Source organism: Scylla paramamosain, unplaced genomic scaffold (assembly GCF_035594125.1).
Source record: "Scylla paramamosain isolate STU-SP2022 unplaced genomic scaffold, ASM3559412v1 Contig27, whole genome shotgun sequence".
Classification (NCBI taxonomy): domain Eukaryota; kingdom Metazoa; phylum Arthropoda; class Malacostraca; order Decapoda; family Portunidae; genus Scylla; species Scylla paramamosain.
The window spans coordinates 789807-810000 of record NW_026973692.1 but is presented as its reverse complement, the minus strand read 5'-3'; the positions used below and the strand labels follow the sequence as shown (position 1 = coordinate 810000).

Here is a 20194-nt window from a genome sequence, read left to right as displayed (position 1 = left end):
TGCTTCTCCTGTTAATAATGTACAAGTCTTGTTAATCTGTCACTAGAATCATGAAAAACACACTTAAAAACATGTACAGCTTCATCTAGAGCCTTTTTGAAAACAGAGGAAGTACAGCACAGAAGTGTTTCAAAATATGGTACCAAATATCTATCAGTTTATCTATCCATCAGTTTATTTTGTTAGAAGAGAGAAGATTATAGTATTACCTAACCTATCCATCCATCAATCTATCAATCTATCTATCTATCAATCAATCTATTAGCAAAGAAGACACTAGGCATTCAAAAAGATTACTTTATTGCCAAACCTAACCTATCCATGCATCCATTCACCAATCAGAGGAGAGCCTGGACACATACGAGGTGGAGAAGATTGAGGCGGAGCAGCGGGCGGTGGTGGAGGCAGACAGCTTCTGGTGTATGTCAAAGCTGCTGGATGGAATACAAGACAACTACACTTTTGCACAGCCAGGCATTCAAAGCAAAGTGCAACAGCTCGGCGAACTTATGAAGAGGATAGATGGTGTGTGTGTGTGTGTGTGTGTGTGTGTGTGTGTGTGTGTGTGTGTGTGTGTGTGTGTGTGTGTGTGTGTGTGTGTGTGTGTGTGTGTGCATGTGTGTGTGTGTGTGTGTGTGCATGTGTGTGTGTGTGTTTCTCAGTTATTCTTGTGTTCTCTTAAGTATCCAGACTCTCTTTGTTTCTGTAGTAATCTGGTTGTGTGTGTGTGTGTGTGTGTGTGTGTGTGTGTGTGTGTGTGTGTGTGTGTGTGTGTGTGTGTGTGTGTGTGTGTGTGTGTGTGTGTGTGTGTGTGTGTGTGTGTGTGTGTGTGTGTGTGTGTGTGGAACTTAATCCTAACTCAATCCATCTTTCCACAGTCAATCTCCACCAGCACTTGGCCAGACATGAGATAGACTACCTTCAATTTTCCTTCCGATGGTTCAACAACTTGCTAATGAGGGAGATGCCCCTAGGCTGCACCGTCAGGCTCTGGGACACACTGCACGCTGAACCTGACGGCTTCTCCCACTTCGTGCTCTATGTGTGTGCTGCGTTCCTCACCTACTTCTCCCAGCCCCTCATGAACCAGAGGGATTTCCAGGTGTGTGTGTGTGTGTGTGTGTGTGTGTGTGTGTGTGTGTGTGTGTGTGTGTGTGTGTGTGTGTGTGTGTGTGTGTGTGTGTGTGTGTGTGTGTGTGTGTGTGTTGTGTTCCTCAGCTATTTTTGCCAGCACCTCATGAACCAGAGAGGGACTTTCAAGTGAGGGTTTTTTTATGTAGGAAGGACACTGGCCAAGGGTAACAAAAATCCATTAAAAAAATATGCCCACTGAAATGCCAGTCCCATAAAAGGGTCAAAGCAGTGGTCAAAACTTGATGAATAAGTGTCTTGAAACCTCCCTCTTGAAAGAATTCAAGTCATAGGAAGGTAGAAATACAGAAGCAGGCAGGGAGTTCCAGAGTTTACCAGAGAAAGGGATGAATGACTGGTTCCGAGGGTCAATGACTGACTGACTTCCGAGGGTCTAGGCCAGCGAGTGTGTGAAGGCTGTGCTTATTTATCATTCTGTATGAAGTGAGCAGTCGCACACCTTTCCTTCTCCTAACCTAACCTAACACCAACAGTGACTAATACTGCTACTACATATCTGAAGGCTATACATAAATCTTTCCTCCTAACCTAACCTAACTTAACCTCCCCTGCCCCACATTGAAACTATTCCCTACCACTAGAGTCCAGTGGAGTTCACCTAACTAAACCTAACTAATCTAACATAAGGTCACTCCCACAGGGCTTAATGCTGCTGCTTCAGAATCTGCCAACATCCTCTTGGTCAGACACGGAGATCAGTCTGCTGGTGGCCGAGGCATTCAGGTTGAAGTACACATTTGCTGATGCGCCAAACCACCTCCAGACACCTCGGAAGTGATGCCACACCCAGCACAACAGTGGAGCAACACCAGGAAACCATAGAAACAAACAGAATCCACCAAATGTCACCAAAATAGCCAAAACCTACTGAAAATTAATGGGGAACGCAAGGAAATATTTAAAACGCAGGAAATTAATGGGTTTTACCAGAAAAATGCCCAGAACGTACCAGATATTAGTGAGAAACGAGAGAATATAATTTTAAACAGCAGGTGTTACCAAGAATAATACCCAGAATGCACCAGAAAATATAAGCAAAAAATAGAAACAAGAAAACACCAGAGAAATTAACAAGAAAATGTTAATAAAAAAAAATACCTTAGAAAATTTAATTAAAAGCATCATACCATATCAAAAAAAACAAGAAATATTAAAAAAACACAATAATAAACACTAAAACACCCAGAATACTGAAAAAAAACATCAATAAACACCACAAAACACCAGGAAATGCCAGGTACAAGGGTGCTGGAGTGAGTGGTATTAGTGTTTTGTGAGAGATGACGAGGTGAGGGGAGAATTGTGAAAAAAGTGTGAGGTGGAGCCAGATTGTGCCGTGTTACCCAGTACAGACACGATTCACAGCTCCACACAACACTGGTAGCCTCACCCGCAACTGTGACTGTGTGCGTGTGTATGTGTGCGTGTGTTTCATACTGCTGAGGAACAGATGAGTTCTGCATTTGGAAACTTACTTATGAATTTACATATAATGATACCACAGATAGTATTATAGTTGACTGGATAGAACCAGCAAACAAGAGGCATCAAATCTTTCATAATCTGCCTAAAGTAACTAAAAATATGTCCAGAAACATAAGCTGAAACAAATTTAGTTAAAATGAGAAATAAGAGGTGAATTAAAACATAATCCTTCTCAGAGAAATAGTTTGTCTTATGTTTTTCACTGCTATGTGTACTTGCAATTATCTTTCATTGCTCAGGAATCCTGAGCAATGAAAGATAATTGCAACTAACCTTGCTTCCCCAAAATGCAGATAAACCTTTAAAATTTACCATCAGCATTATAAATTTAGTTGCATATATCCACTGTTCAAATTACAATAAGACCAATTTAATGAGATTGAATGTTGTGTTTGGAGTTTTATTTAAAATATCAGTTTTTTTCTTTAATTTGTAGTTAATGTTTTTAAATGCTTGGCAAGTCTCTCTCTCTCTCTCTCCCCACACACACCTCCAGGGGCTTCCTCAAGATTGAAAGATTAACTATTTACCCACAAAAAGACTTCTCAGACCCTTCTCAAGCTCCCAGGACCCCCTTAGAAGACATCCACACCCATAAGACCCCAACACACCTCCAGGGGCTTCCTCAAGATTGAAAGATTAACTATTTACCCACAAGAAGACCTCTCAGACCCTCCTCAAGCTCCCAGGATCCCTTAGAAGACCCCCACACACCCCCAGCGGCTTACCTCAGGGGAGAACGGGTCATGTTGATTGTGTTTCTCTGCAGTGACGACAGAGTGGTTGTTGACTTGGGTGTGGTGGGCAGGCTGGCTGGTACGCTTTTCCTGTAAGATATAGGGGCTGTTAGTGGTAGTAGTAGTAGTAGTAGTAGTAGTAGTAGTAGTAGTAGTAGTAGTAGTAGTAGTAGTAGTAGTAGTAGTAGCAGTAGTAGTAGTGGTAGTGTGTCTAGAAGTGTTTGAGGATATTTTGGTGTGTTTTGAAGGAGTTTGTATGTTGTAATGTGTTTTTAATGTGTTGTTGTGTGTTTGCAGGTGTGTTGGGGTATTTAAGGGGTGGGCAGACTGGTGGTGCCTTCCCCCAGCAAGTTACAGAGGCTATTAACATAAGAGTAGAAGATAAGGCAAGTTACAAGCAAGCCACCCACAAAATGAGGCCTCCCTTAAGATTACTACCCTCCCATAAACCACTCGGTAAACACACACACACACACACACACACACACACATACACACCTGTTGGACATAGCAAGGTGACAGTCAGTTCTTGTCAGTATCATGAAATCAGCAGTGTTGCATTGAGAACCCTTTGAGTCTGGAAGAAAAACAAACTCATTAATTAGACTTCCACCATTGCTGACAACTTCATACTAATTACAGACACACAGAACAAGATAACAGTGTCAGTTTATGGTGTGCGGGTGTCCCCTAGGACACCCGCACACCTTCAGGACCCCCACACACCTCCAGGGGCTTCCTCAACATTGAAAGATTAACTATTTACCCACAAAAAGACTTCTCAGACCCTCCTCAAGCTCCCAGGACCCCCTTAGAAGACCCCCACACCCACAAGACCCACACACCTCCACGGGCCACCTCAGGATAGAAGGATTAAATATTCACCCACAATAACACCTCGCAGACCCTCCCCAAGCTCCCAGGACCCCTTAGAAGATCCCCAGACACCCCTAGGACCCGCACACACCCCCAGGAGCTTACCTTAGGGGAGAACGGGTCATGTTGATTGTGTTTTTCTGCAGTGACGACAGAGTGGTTGTTGACTTGGGTGTGGTGGGCAGGCTGGCTGGTACGCTTTTCCTGTAAGATATAGGGGCTGTTAGTAGTAGTAGTAGTAGTAGTAGTAGTAGTAGTAGGAAAGGGAGGAGGAGTGATGATATTGGTAAAAGAGGATATTGTTGTTGAGGAAGTGGAATATGGTGATGGAATGGTGGAAACTTTGAGTATTGTGATTAAGATCAAAGGAAGTGAAAAAAGGAAAGTTATCATGACTTATGTATCACCAAAAACTAATGCATGGAAGACCAGTAGATATAAAACTATGCAACTAAAAACAAGAAATAGCATAGAGGAAATGATAAGGAAAAGTGACAAAGTGTTCTTAGTAGGTGACTTCAACACTAAAGGAATTAACTGGGAGGAGATGGAAGTGATAGAAAATGTTGGGTTGTGGAGAGAACTTAGGCACACACACACACACACACACACACACACACACACACACACACACACACACACCTTACCAATTTGAAAAAGAAAAGAGGAGAAAAAAAAAAGAGATCAGGGGAGAAGAGGAAGGAAACAAAAGACAAGAGCAAGTGTAGATAGCCCTAATTAGATACAATGTTGTGTGTGTGAGTGTGTATTTCCCCAGTTTTGACATACAGGAAAAGAACAGTGCTTGTACTGACACATATTTATATCCAGTAATGTCCTGTTTGGCTTTCAAGTGTTTAATATTCCTAATGTGGACTACTTTGTATCCAAGGTGTTCAATCCAAGTTTCAGCGTTGCTATGAGAAAAATTGTATTCATTGATATCTTTCATATGAACAGTCATTTGAATTTCTTGCTGTATCTTGTATCTCTTGAATCACAAAAAAAAAGAAAAAAAAAAAAAAAAAAAATATATATATATATATATATATATATATATATATATATATATATATATATATATATATATATATATATATATATATATATATATATATATATATATATATATATATATATATAAAATCTGTCATCTTGGAATTTCTTTGATGCCTTGGATATTATATGATTTCCCCTTTTCATGTATTTATTTATTTATTTATTTTATTATTTTACATATTTATTTATTTGTTTATTTATTTATTTATTTTTTGCTAATCTTTCTTCACTATCTTGGTTGATGCTCTTCATATTCTGTTTATGTTCCTTATGGTCTCTCTCAGTATGATGACCATATGATTGTTGAATATTCCAGTTTTGGATGGATCATGGAAATTGTTTCATCTAACTGAATGTCGTTCTTATAAGAACATAACATAAGAAATAAGGGAAGCTGCAAGAAGCGACCAGGCTTACACGTGGCAGTCCCTGATCATTTTCCTTGGCTTATGTCTTTCCTCTGAACCTGTTTTTAAGTGTGTCTGATGATAAGTTATCTTGAAACATTATTCCTAATTCTTTTCACATTCTTAATCTGTGGATTTGTTAATTTCTTATCAGGTAATTTCCTGTCTGTGTCATACTACTCTTGCCAAATTCTGTCTGCACTTTTTGACATTATTATTATTTTTATTATTATTGTTATTATTGTTCAGACATTTAGACAACTTGGAGGGGGAGGTAGGAGGAAAACACAGGTGTATGGAGTTGAGTTTATTCCTGACCAGTTTTGCCTACAGCTTCTTCAGCTGGTCGGGAGTAAACTCAACTCCATACACCTGTGTTTTTCTCCTACCTCCCGTATATATATATATATATATATATATATATATATATATATATATATATATATATATATATATATATATATATATATATATATATATATATATATATATATATATATATATATATATATATATATTCATCTAATCTTTTCTTGATATTTATGATATTTAATAATCCCTTGTTAAAACCACTTATAAGTTTGAAGACATGAATCAGGCCACTTCACACATTCCATGATTCTAAAGAGAGCAAATTGAGTGGTCTGGATTTGTTACTCTATAATTAAGCTGTCTTACCAATCTGAAAACCTCAGTCATGTTGTCTTACCCTTCATCTCTTGGTAAAATTCATACTCAGATCATTGATTTTCATTCAACATACTTTTGCATTTCAGTGAAATTATATAAGCGAGAGAGAGAGAGAGAGAGAGAGAGAGAGAGAGAGAGAGAGAGAGAGAGAGGAGAGAGAGAGAGAGAGAGAGAGAGAGAGAGAGAGAGATCAGAGAGAGAGAGAGAGAGAGAGAGAGAGAGACAATAAACACTTACTCCATTTCATTGGCTTTTTCAGAGAAGACTCTCAAAATGAACTCTCCTTCTTCATTAGGCTCAAAGGTGGATGGCACAATGCAGTAAGTGCCAGGGGGCAGCTTGAAGCGACAAGACACCTCCCTCGTGTTGATGAAGGATGGGGAACGAGCCACTGAGGCAGAATACTTGAAGAAGTTCAGATCTAAAGGCCGAGGAACACCATCTGGGTCTCGTAACTGTAGAGTGAAAATGTGAATATATGTAAGTTTAGCTAGTTACTGATGCCTGCTATTTATCACTCCTTCAAAGGCGTCGGCATGTTGGAAGAATCTCGACTTTGTTGTCTTTGCACATTGCAGTCCTCTCTCTCTATGATATTCTAATGATATGGCCTTCCATTTCACAGGAAGATATTTTTCACACCAGCAGCATTTAAGGCTATGTCTGACTATCATCATATTGCCATGTATAACAAATCATAATGATGTGGTCATGAGGAAAGAAATGATGAAAATAATGAGGTGAGTGCTAAGCATTTTAAATATGAATACAAAGCTGAGGGATATGACAAAAAGACAAGGTTTGATCCACAGGAAGAAGAAGAAGAAGAAGAAGAAGAAGAGAGAGAGAGAGAGAGAGAGAGAGAGAGAGAGAGAGAGAGAGAGAGAGAGAGAGAGAGAGAGAGAGAGAGAGAGAGAGAGAGAGAGAGAGAGAGAGAGAGAGAGAATGAAGTTATACATTACACATGTGAATTTCTTCCACAACTACAGAAGTCTTGACTTACATAATAAATTGCAAAGCCAATAGTAAGGCACTCTAAGCCAAGCTTCCTCTGTGAACGGCGATTCTTCTGCATCAGTGCCACAATCACTGTACACTTGTTGTCATCATCATCATCAACCTCAGTCAAAGTGATTCTGTACTGAGGATTGTGCCAGAATGTATCTGTTGACAAACAAGTCACACAAGTAAATCCAAAAGTTTAATCATGCAAGAGGTTCCTTGACATAAGTAATAACAGGTCTCAGATATGTAGATACATAGTGGGTGAAGTTGTGGTAAGATCTATGGGACAACAAGAAACTAACATTCTCAGATATGTACACTATCAAGTATTTCTTCAGTGAAAATGGGCATAATAACTAATGAAACAACACAAACCAATGGCCGTTAGACTCACCAAGGAAATTCCTACATCCGCCAGATGAGGAGCCCCTGATCCAGGCTCCCTCAAACACACTCATCTCCCACTTGTGCTGCACGGAGCCGATGATGTCCTCGTCCTCCAGGGAGTCTGGGTTGAGGTTGGTCATCTCCAGCATGGTGAAGTTGGTCAAGAAGTCCTGAGTAAGTTATGAATTAGAAACAATATGGGAATCTTTCTCTCTTTTTCTTTCTCTTGCCATCTTACATAGTAAAACACACTATCTATCTGTTTGTGTGTAGGTGTGTCTGCTTTTCACAGAAAAACCATTGAACTGACTGTGATGAAATTTGGACTGATACTTGATCCAGGGAGTGACATAGGTTATGTCTTAACTACTTTCAACCCAAAACTGTTAGGTTATTCAATTTTATCTTGACGACACCAGGTCATTCTGCTAGTATGAATAAAATCCTTGGGAAAACCTTTATTAACAGCACAGCCTAAACTTTTCTGCATGGTCAAGAAAGGTACTGAAGAAATATTTCTATCACATGAAAATATGCTTGTTGAAACTCTTAATCAGTACATATCAATTCTGTTTGCCTAATTTAAAAAATCCTTCTTACTTTTTCCTTCAACTTATTCTTCACCTTACACTACAAATACATTTTGAATCTATGTTGTCAATTTAAAAGCATTATTAATTTCTAATGGAACAAGTGTTCACATTTACATAATATGATAAAAATATGTATGTAGTTTCGTGAAGACATCAAACAAATACTGTACAATAAAGAAGGTTCTAAATACTGTAACAATAAAAAAAATTATTAGTTTCCAAGAGGCAGAGTATTATCACTAACCTTGAAAGACATCCAAAACTCCCCATCATGTTTAAAGGTGAGACCCATCTCTTCTTTCTCCTCAGGAGGAATGAACTGCCATTCTTGACTCTTGTCACTCCAGGGGCCAACCCACTCTGCTTCATTGCCCCAAGGGTTACGGATGCGCACCAGAGGGATCTTGCCTGACACCCTTGGAGTCTGGATGTCACAATACTTGATGCGAGTGATGGAGTAAGCATGACCACGCACCAGACCATTGTCACAGCGTGCCTCCACCACATTGGGGTCAGGCTGTAGGAGAAAAAGGGGAAAATATATTTTATTGAGAGATATTTGAGGACACGTATTTATATAACTGCAGTATAATTATGTGTGTGTGTGTGTGTGTGTGTGTGTGTGTGTGTGTGTGTGTGTGTGTGTGTGTGTGTGTGTGTGTGTGTGTGTGTGTGTGTGTGTGTGTGTGTGTGTGTGTGTGTGTGTGTGTGTGTGTGTGTGTGTGTGTGTGTGTGTGTGTGTGTATTCAAAAGTGTACATGCAAATAGCCTTTCACACAAATGCACACTCACACACACACACACACACACACACACACACACACAAATCTTCTCTCTCTCTCTCTCTCTCTCTCTCTCTCTCTCTCTCTCTCTCTCTCTCTCTCTCTCTCTCTCTCTCTCTTATAATGTCAACAAAAGTTCCTATAATGTGCTTATTATTATTATTATTTTTTATTATTATTATTTATCCATTTATTTATTTATTTATTTATCTATTTACTTATTCATTATTTTTCTAGGTAATGTAAAAATTTATTATGAATTGTACAGTTAATCATGAGAGAGAGAGAGAGAGAGAGAGAGAGAGAGAGAGAGAGAGAGAGAGAGAGAGAGAGAGAGAGAGAGAGAGAGAGAGAGAGAGAGAGTTTGTGTGTATGTATGTACGTATGTATGTTAGATATTATATTATTGTTATTACTAGGATCTTCCAGACCCACCTCAGGATAGAAGGATTAAATATTTACCCACAATAACACCTTGCAGACCCCCCCCAAGCTCCCAGGACCCCTTGGGAGACCCCCAGACACCCACAGGACCCCCACACACTCCCAGGGGCTTACCTCAGGGGAGAACAGGTCATGTTGATTGTGTTTTTCTGCAATGACGACAGAGTGGTTGTTGACTTGGGTGTGGTGGGCAGGCTGGCTGGTACGCTTTAACTGTAAGATATAGGGGCTGTTAGTAGTAGTAGTAGTAGTAGTAGTAGTAGTAGTACGTAGTAGTAGTAGTAGTAGTAGTAGTAGTAGTAGTAGTAGTAGTGGTGGTGGTAGTGGTGGTGTGTCAAGAAGTGTTTGAAGATATTATGGTGTGTTTTGAAGGAGTTTGTATGTTGTAATGTGTTTTTAATGTGTTGTTGTGTGTTTGCAGGTGTGTTGGGGTGTTTAAGGGGTTGTTCCAGAGTGTTTTTTTTTATTATGAATTACCGGTGGACACTGTTCATTAGTTTGTTAGCTTTGTGTGATAGGTAAAGTCACTCTTGGTGAGTTTCTGTGGTTTTCAGGTGAATGTCAAAGGTGAACGTATAAAAAATATGTATAATTTAGATATATGTACAGAGTTATGGAGAAAGGGTGTGGCGTGTACGGGGCAACGGATGTCCTCTGTGTGGTGCAGCACTACACCCTGGCAAGACACTGGTCCTAGCCTCATTGCCACCTGGTGGAAAGGAACAGTCTTGTAGAGCATTGTATTACACCCCAGGTTAGGCATAGCACAGCTGGCCACATACCTACACAGCAAGGCCCCACAGCATACATTAGTTCACCACAGCCCCTTCATAATGAGACTGTCCAATAGTTAATGCAAAAAATTGATAAGTAAAAGAAATCCTTCATATGTATATCATGTACATTTTGCTTACCCCCTGCCCCTTTAAAATAAGACTGTTCCCTTCAAAATAAATAGATGAAATAACTAAATAAGCCTTAACAATTCCTCTTACTCACACACACACACACACACACACACACACACACACACACACACAATTATGTATACAAATATGGATGGTTTGGTTTCAAACCTATTGGAACTTAGACTATTTAAAGAACAATAAACCCAATGTGGTAGGTTTAATGGAAACTAAACTAAAAGAGGAAATAAATGGGATTTGCAAAGGAGGAGACAGAAAAGGAAAGGGAGGAGGAATGATGATAATGATAAAAGAGGATATTGTTGTTGAGGAAGTGGAATATGGTGATGGAATGGTGGAAACTTTGAGTATTGTGATTAAGATCAAAGGAAGTGAAAAAAGGAAAGTTATCATGACTTATGTATCACCAAAAACTAATGCATGGGTGACCAGTAGATATAAAACTATGCAACTAAAAACAAGAAATAGCATAGAGGAAATGATAAGGAAAAGTGACAAAGTGTTCTTAGTAGGTGACTTCAACACTAAAGGAATTAACTGGGAGGGAGATAGAAGTGATAGAAAATGTTGGGGTGTGGAGAGAACTTAGGCACACACACACACACACACACACACACACACACACACACACACACACACACACACACACACACACACACACACACACACCTTACCAATTTGAAAAAGAAAAGGAGAAAAAAAAAGAGGTCAAGGGAGAAGAGGAAGGAAACAAAAGACAAGAGCAAGTGTAGATAGCCCTAATTAGATACAATGTTGTGTGTGTGAGTGTGTATTTCCCCAGTTTTGACATACAGGAAAAGAACAGTGCTTGTACTGACACATATTTATATCCAGTAATGTCCTGTTTGGCTTTCAAGTGTTTAATATTCCTAATGTGGACTACTTTGTATCCAAGGTGTTCAATCCAAGTTTCAGCGTTGCTATGAGAAAAATTGTATTCATTGATATCTTTCATATGAACAGTCATTTGAATTTCTTGCTGTATCTTGTATCTCTTGAATCACAAAAAAAAAAGAAAAAAAAAGAAAAAAAAAAAATATATATATATATATATATATATATATATATATATATATATATATATATATATATATATATATATATATATATATATATATATATATATATATATATATATATATATATATATATATATATATATATTTTTTTTTTTTTTTTTTTTTTTTTTTTTTTTTTTTATGTAGGAAGGATACTGGCCAAGGGCAACAAAAATCTAATAAAAAAAATGCCCACTGAAATGCCAGTCCCTAAAAGGGTCAAAGCAGTGGTCAAAAATTGGTGGATAAGTGTCTTGAAACCTCCCTCTTGAAGGAATTCAAGTCATAGGAAGGTGGAAATACAGAAGCAGGCAAGGAGTTCCAGAGTTTACCAGAGAAAGGGATGAATGATTGAGAATACTGGTTAACTCTTGCGTTAGAGAGGTGGACAGAATAGGAGTGAGAGAAAGAAGAAAGTCTTGTGCAGCGAGGCCGCGGAAGGAGGGGAGGCATGCAGTTAGCAAGATCAGAAGAGCAGTTAGCATGAAAATAGCGGTAGAAGACAGCAAGAGATGCAACATTGCGGCGGTGAGAGAGAGGCTGAAGACAGTCAGTTAGAGGAGAGGAGTTGATGAGACGAAAAGCTTTTGATTCCACCCTGTCTAGAACAGCAGTATGAGTGGAACCCCCCCAGACATGTGAAGCATACTCCATACATGGACGGATAAGGCCCTTGTACAGAGTTAGCAGCTGGGGGGGTGAGAAAAACTGGCGGAGACGTCTCAGAACACCTAACTTCATAGAAGCCGTTTTAGCTAGAGATGAGATGTGAAGTTTCCAGTTCAGATTATAAGTAAAGGACAGACCGAGGATGTTCAGTGTAGAAGAGGGGGAACAGTTGAGTGTCATTGAAGAAGAGGGGATAGTTGTCTGGAAGATTGTGTCGAGTTGATAGATGGAGGAATTGAGTTTTTGAGGCATTGAACAATACCAAGTTTGCTCTGCCCCAATCAGAAATTTTAGAAAGATCAGAAGTCAGGCGTTCTGTGGCTTCCCTGCGTGATATGTTTACCTCCTAAAGGGTTGGACGTCTATGAAAAGACGTGGAAAAGTGCAGGGTGGTATCATCAGCATAGGAGTGGATAGGACAAGAAGTTTGGTTTAGAAGATCATTAATGAATAATAAGAAGAGAGTGGGTGACAGGACAGAACCCTGAGGAACACCACAGTTAATAGATTTAGGAGAAGAACAGTGGCCGTCTACCACAGCAGCAATAGAACGGTCAGAAAGGAAACTTGAGATGAAGTTACAGAGAGAAGGATAGAAACCGTAGGAGGGTAGTTTGGAAATCAAAGCTTTGTGCCAGACTCTATCAAAGGCTTTTGATATGTCCAAGGCAACAGCAAAAGTTTCACCAAAGTCTCTAAAAGAGGATGACCAAGACTCAGTAAGGAAAGCCAGAAGATCACCAGTAGAGCGTCCTTGACGGAACCCATACTGGCGATCAGATAGAAGGTTGTGAAGTGATAGATGTTTAAGAATCTTCCTGTTGAGGATAGATTCAAAAACTTTAGATAAGCAGGAAATTAAAGCAATAGGACGGTAGTTTGAGGGATTAGAGCGGTCACCCTTTTTAGGAACAGGTTGAATGTAGGCAAACTTCCAGCAAGAAGGAAAGGTAGATGTTGACAGACAGAGCTGAAAGAGTTTGACTAGGCAAGGTGCAAGCACGGAGGCACAGTTTCGGAGAACAATAGGAGGGACCCCATCAGGTCCATAAGCCTTCTGAGGGTTTAGGCCAGCGAGGGCATGGAAAACATCTTTACGAAGAATTTTAATACGAGGCATGAAGTAGTCAGAGGGTGGAGGAGAGGGAGGAACAAACCCTGAATCATCCAAGGTAGAGTTTTTAGCAAAGGTTTGAGCAAAGAGTTCAGCTTTAGAAATAGATGTGATAGCAGTGGTGCCATCTAGTTGAAGTAGAGGAGGGAAAGAAGAAGAAGCAAAGTTATTGGAGATATTTTTGGCTAGATGCCAGAAATCACGAGGGGAGTTAGATCTTGAAAGGTTTTGACATTTTCTGTTAATGAAGGAGTTTTTGGCTAGTTGGAGAACAGACTTGGCATGGTTCCGGGCAGAAATATAAAGTGCATGAGATTCTGGTGAAGGAAGGCTTAAGTACCTTTTGTGGGCCACCTCTCTATCATGTATAGCACGAGAACAAGCTGTGTTAAACCAAGGTTTAGAAGGTTTAGGACGAGAAAAAGAGTGAGGAATGTACGCCTCCATGCCAGACACTATCACCTCTGTTATGCGCTCAGCACACAAAGACGGGTCTCTGACACGGAAGCAGTAGTCATTCCAAGGAAAATCAGCAAAATACCGCCTCAGGTCCCCCCAACTAGCAGAGGCAAAACGCCAGAGGCACCTTCGCTTAGGGGGATCCTGAGGAGGGATTGGAGTGATAGGACAAGATAAAGATATGAGATTGTGATCGGAGGAGCCCAACGGAGAAGAAAGGGTGACAGCATAAGCAGAAGGATTAGAGGTCAGGAAAAGGTCAAGAATGTTGGGCGTATCTCCAAGACGGTCAGGAATACGAGTAGGGTGTTGCACCAATTGCTCTAGGTCATGGAGGATAGCAAAGTTGTAGGCTAGTTCACCAGGATGGTCAGTGAAGGGAGAGGAAAGCCAAAGCTGGTGGTGAACATTGAAGTCTCCAAGAATGGAGATCTCTGCAAAAGGGAAGAGGGTCAGAATGTGCTCCACTTTGGAAGTTAAGTAGTCATATATATATATATATATATATATATATATATATATATATATATATATATAATATATATATATATATATATATATATATATATATATATATATATATATATATATATATATATATATATATATATATACTCGTATATATATATATATATATATATATATATATATATATACGAGGTGTGTCATTAAAGTTCCAGGACTGGTGCCACACAAGTTTTATTTCACATCCAGGCTACAAACTATAGGTTATCTCCTTCGAAGTAATCCCCCTGGCACCGCATGCACTTGTCCATCCTTCTCTGCCAGGCTTGCATGCACTGCTGGAAGGATTCTTGCGGGATGCTCCTCAGCTCCGTCGTCACGGCCTTTTTGATGTCGTCCGCATCATCAAAACGGGTCCCCTTCATGACCTCCTTGAGCTTGGGGAAGAGGAAGAAGTCGCACGGAGCGAGGTCAGGTGAGTAGGGCGGTTGCTCCAGCACGGCGATGTTCTTCTTGGCCAAGAACTCTCTGATGCTCAGGGCATTGTGAGCAGGCGCATTGTCGTGGTGAAGCAGCCACGAGTTGCCCTGCCACAACTCCCGCCTCTTCTCGCGCACTGCACGAAGCAGACGCCGCAGTACTTCTTTGTACACATGTTGGTTGACTGTCTGGCCCTGTGGCAAGAACTCGCAGTGGACGATGCCCCTCACATCGAAGAAAGCGATCAACATGACCTTGTAAGCTGGACCTGGACTGCCTTGCTTTCTTCGGCCGTGGCGACGCCGGACTCTTCCATTGAAGGCTCTGGCGTTTGGTCTCCGGGTCGTACTCAAATACCCAGGACTCATCGCCGGTGATGACTCTCCTGAGCAAGTCTGGTTCAGTTTCCAGACGCTCGAGGATGTCCTGACACACCTGCATGCGTCGTCCCTTCTGGTCATCGTTCAGGAGTCTCGGCACCATCTTCGCACAGACTTTCCGCATGCCCAGATCTTCAGTGATAATCTTCCACACGCTGTTGTGGTTCATGCCAAGCTCATCTGCGATCTTTCGAACAGTCAACCGACGATCGTCACGCACCATCTGCTTGACACGCTCAACATTGGCCTCATTCCTGCTCGTTGAGGGTCTTCCACTCCTGGGGTCATCTTCCACGTCCTCCCGGCCCTCTTTGAACCTCTTGCACCACTCAAAAACACGTGAGCGTGACATTGTCTCATCCCCGTACACTTTTTGCAGCATACCCAGTGCTTCTGACGGCGTTTTCCCCAACTGCAACCAAAAACTTCAAGTTTGTTCGCTGTTCAGCGCTCATTGTTAAACGACCTGCAACAGAGGACATGATTTTAAAAGCACGTAAGAAAAAGATTAGTGACTGTAGAGGGTTGGGAGCGCAGTTGTATACTCCAGAAGGATTACTTTGAAGGGGAAATATGGTGGTTTGTGGCTTGGGTTTGAAATTCATCTTTTAGGACACCAGTCCTGGAACTTTAATGACACACCTCGTGTATATATATATATATATATATATATATATATATATATATATATATATATATATATATATATTATATATATATAATATTTATATATATATATATATATATATATATATATATATATATATATATATATATATATATATATATATATATATATATATATATATATATATATATATATATACTATATATATATATATATATATATATATATATATATATATAAAATCTGTCATCTTGGAATTTCTTTGATGCCTTGGATATTATATGATTTCCCCTTTTCATGTATTTATTTATTTATTTATTTTATTATTTTACGTATTTATTTATTTGTTTATTTATTTATTTATTTTTTGCTAATCTTTCCTTCACTATCTTGGTTGATGCTCTTCATATTCTGTTTATGTTCCTTATGGTCTCTCTCAGTATGATGACCATATGATTGTTGAATATTCCAGTTTTGGATGGATCATGGAAATTGTTTCATCTAACTGAATGTCGTTCTTATAAGAACATAACATAAGAAATAAGGGAAGCTGCAAGAAGCGACCAGGCTTACACGTGGCAGTCCCTGATCATTTTCCTTGGCTTATGTCTTTCCTCTGAACCTGTTTTTAAGTGTGTGTGATGATAAGTTATCTTGAAACATTATTCCTAATTCTTTTCACATTCTTAATCTGTGGATTTGTTAATTTCTTATCAGGTAATTTCCTGTCTGTGTCATACTACTCTTGCCAAATTCTGTCTGCACTTTTTGACATTATTATTATTTTTATTATTATTGTTATTATTGTTCAGACATTTAGACAACTTGGAGGGGGAGGTAGGAGGAAAACACAGGTGTATGGAGTTGAGTTTATTCCTGACCAGTTTTGCCTACAGCTTCTTCAGCTGAAGAAGCTGTAGGAAACTGGTTGGGAGTAAACTCAACTCCATACACCTGTGTTTTTCTCCTACCTCCCGTATATATATATATATATATATATATATATATATATATATATATATATATTATATATATATATATATATATAATATATATATATATATATATATATATATATATATATATATATATATATATATATATATATATATATATATATATATTCATCTAATCTTTTCTTGATATTTATGATATTTAATAATCCCTTGTTAAAACCACTTATAAGTTTGAAGACATGAATCAGGCCACTTCACACATTCCATGATTCTAAAGAGAGCAAATTGAGTGGTCTGGATTTGTTACTCTATAATTAAGCTGTCTTACCAATCTGAAAACCTCAGTCATGTTGTCTTACCCTTCATCTCTTGGTAAAATTCATACTCAGATCATTGATTTTCATTCAACATACTTTTGCATTTCAGTGAAATTATATAAGCGAGAGAGAGAGAGAGAGAGAGAGAGAGAGAGAGAGAGAGAGAGAGAGAGAGAGAGAGAGAGAGAGAGAGAGAGAGAGAGAGAGAGAGAGAGAGAGAGAGAGAGAGAGAGAGAGAGAGAGAGAGAGAGAGAGAGAGAGAGAGAGAGAGAGAGAGAGAGAGAGAGAGAGAGAGAGAGAGAGAGAGAGAGAGAGAGAGAGAGAGAGAGAGAGAGAGAGAGAGAGAGAGAGAGAGACAATAAACACTTACTCCATTTCATTGGCTTTTTCAGAGAAGACTCTCAAAATGAACTCTCCTTCTTCATTAGGCTCAAAGGTGGATGGCACAATGCAGTAAGTGCCAGGGGGCAGCTTGAAGCGACAAGACACCTCCCTCATGTTGATGAAGGATGGGGAACGAGCCACTGAGGCAGAATACTTGAAGAAGTTCAGATCTAAAGGCCGAGGAACACCATCTGGGTCTCGTAACTGTAGAGTGAAAATGTGAATATGTGTAAGTTTAGCTAGTTACTGATGCCTGCTATTTATCACTCCTTCAAAGGCGTCGGCATGTTGGAAGAATCTCGACTTTGTTGTCTTTGCACATTGCAGTCCTCTCTCTCTATGATATTCTAATGATATGGCCTTCCATTTCACAGGAAGATATTTTTCACACCAGCAGCATTTAAGGCTATGTCTGACTATCATCATATTGCCATGTATAACAAATCATAATGATGTGGTCATGAGGAAAGAAATGATGAAAATAATGAGGTGAGTGCTAAGCATTTTAAATATGAATACAAAGCAGAGGGATATGACAAAAAGACAAGGTTTGATCCACAGGAAGAAGAAGAAGAAGAAGAAGAAGAGAGAGAGAGAGAGAGAGAGAGAGAGAGAGAGAGAGAGAGAGAGAGAGAGAGAGAGAGAGAGAGAGAGAGAGAGAGAGAGAGAGAGAGAGAGAGAGAGAGAGAATGAAGTTATACATTACACATGTGAATTTCTTCCACAACTACAGAAGTCTTGACTTACATAATAAATTGCAAAGCCAATAGTAAGGCACTCTAAGCCAAGCTTCCTCTGTGAACGGCGATTCTTCTGCATCAGTGCCACAATCACTGTACACTTGTTGTCATCATCATCATCAACCTCAGTCAAAGTGATTCTGTACTGAGGATTGTGCCAGAATGTATCTGTTGACAAACAAGTCACACAAGTAAATCCAAAAGTTTAATCATGCAAGAGGTTCCTTGACATAAGCACTAACAGGTCTCAGATATGTAGATACATAGTGGGTGAAGTTGTGGTAAGATCTATGGGACAACAAGAAACTAACATTCTCAGATATGTACACTATCAAGTATTTCTTCAGTGAAAATGGGCATAATAACTAATAAAACAACACAAACCAATGGCCGTTAGACTCACCAAGGAAATTCCTACATCCGCCAGATGAGGAGCCCCTGATCCAGGCTCCCTCAAACACACTCATCTCCCACTTGTGCTGCACGGAGCCGATGATGTCCTCGTCCTCCAGGGAGTCTGGGTTGAGGTTGGTCATCTCCAGCATGGTGAAGTTGGTCAAGAAGTCCTGAGTAAGTTATGAATTAGAAACAATATGGGAATCTTTCTCTCTTTTTCTTTCTCTTGCCATCTTACATAGTAAAACACACTATCTATCTGTTTGTGTGTAGGTGTGTCTGCTTTTCACAGAAAAACCATTGAACTGACTGTGATGAAATTTGGACTGATACTTGATCCAGGGAGTGACATAGGTTATGTCTTAACTACTTTCAACCCAAAACTGTTAGGTTATTCAATTTTATCTTGACGACACCAGGTCATTCTGCTAGTATGAATAAAATCCTTGGGAAAACCTTTATTAACAGCACAGCCTAAACTTTTCTGCATGGTCAAGAAAGGTACTGAAGAAATATTTCTATCACATGAAAATATGCTTGTTGAAACGCTTAATCAGTACATATCAATTCTGTTTGCCTAATTTAAAAAATCCTTCTTACTTTTTCCTTCAACTTATTCTTCACCTTACACTACAAATACATTTTGAATCTATGTTGTCAATTTAAAAGCATTATTAATTTCTAATGGAACAAGTGTTCACATTTACATAATATGATAAAAATATGTATGTAGTTTCGTGAAGACATCAAACAAATACTGTACAATAAAGAAGGTTCTAAATACTGTAACAATAAAAAAATTATTAGTTTCCAAGAGGCAGAGTATTATCACTAACCTTGAAAGACATCCAAAACTCCCCATCATGTTTAAAGGTGAGACCCATCTCTTCTTTCTCCTCAGGAGGAATGAACTGCCATTCTTGACTCTTGTCACTCCAGGGGCCAACCCACTCTGCTTCATTGCCCCAAGGGTTACGGATGCGCACCAGAGGGATCTTGCCTGACACCCTTGGAGTCTGGATGTCACAATACTTGATGCGAGTGATGGAGTAAGCATGACCACGCACCAGACCATTGTCACAGCGTGCCTCCACCACATTGGGGTCAGGCTGTAGGAGAAAAAGGGGAAAATATATTTTATTGAGAGATATTTGAGGACACGTATTTATATAACTGCAGTATAAGTGTGTGTGTGTGTGTGTGTGTGTGTGTGTGTGTGTGTGTGTGTGTGTGTGTGTGTGTGTGTGTGTGTGTGTGTGTGTGTGTGTGTGTGTATTCAAAAGTGTACATGCAAATAGCCTTTCACACAAATGCACACTCACACACACACACAAATTCTCTCTCTCTCTCTCTCTCTCTCTCTCTCTCTCTCTCTCTCTCTCTCTCTCTCTCTCTCTCTCTCTCTCTCTCTCTCTCTCTCTCTCTCTTATAATGTCAACAAAAGTTCCTATAATGTGCTTATTATTATTATTATTTTTTATTATTATTATTTATCCATTTATTTATTTATTTATTTATCTATTTACTTATTCATTATTTTTCTAGGTAATGTAAAAATTTATTATGAATTGTACAGTTAATCAT

General features: G+C 39.3%; 1 protein-coding gene and 1 pseudogene across 1 annotated transcript in view; one reads left to right on the top strand and one right to left on the bottom strand.

The window, feature by feature from the left end:
- LOC135097647 (TBC1 domain family member 22A-like) overlaps nt 1-3073 on the top strand; it is a 7536-nt pseudogene extending 4463 nt beyond the window's left edge.
- The window catches only part of LOC135097646 (uncharacterized), a 27886-nt gene extending 7742 nt beyond the window's left edge, over nt 1-20144 (bottom strand). The window contains exons 1-15 of the mRNA XM_063999597.1: nt 20137-20144; nt 19903-19909; nt 19447-19719; nt 18618-18780; nt 18222-18382; nt 17461-17678; nt 10255-10399; nt 9732-9830; nt 8636-8908; nt 7806-7968; nt 7410-7570; nt 6644-6861; nt 4356-4454; nt 3873-3951; nt 3366-3464 (exon numbers count right to left, since the gene is read on the bottom strand). Coding sequence (XP_063855667.1) covers nt 3921-3951; nt 4356-4454; nt 6644-6861; nt 7410-7570; nt 7806-7968; nt 8636-8908; nt 9732-9830; nt 10255-10399; nt 17461-17678; nt 18222-18382; nt 18618-18780; nt 19447-19719; nt 19903-19909; nt 20137-20144 — 2019 coding nt within the window. The 3' untranslated portion in view covers nt 3366-3464; nt 3873-3920. The remainder of the gene's footprint in view (nt 1-3365; nt 3465-3872; nt 3952-4355; nt 4455-6643; nt 6862-7409; nt 7571-7805; nt 7969-8635; nt 8909-9731; nt 9831-10254; nt 10400-17460; nt 17679-18221; nt 18383-18617; nt 18781-19446; nt 19720-19902; nt 19910-20136) is intronic.
- Between the last annotated feature and the right edge of the window lie 50 nt (nt 20145-20194).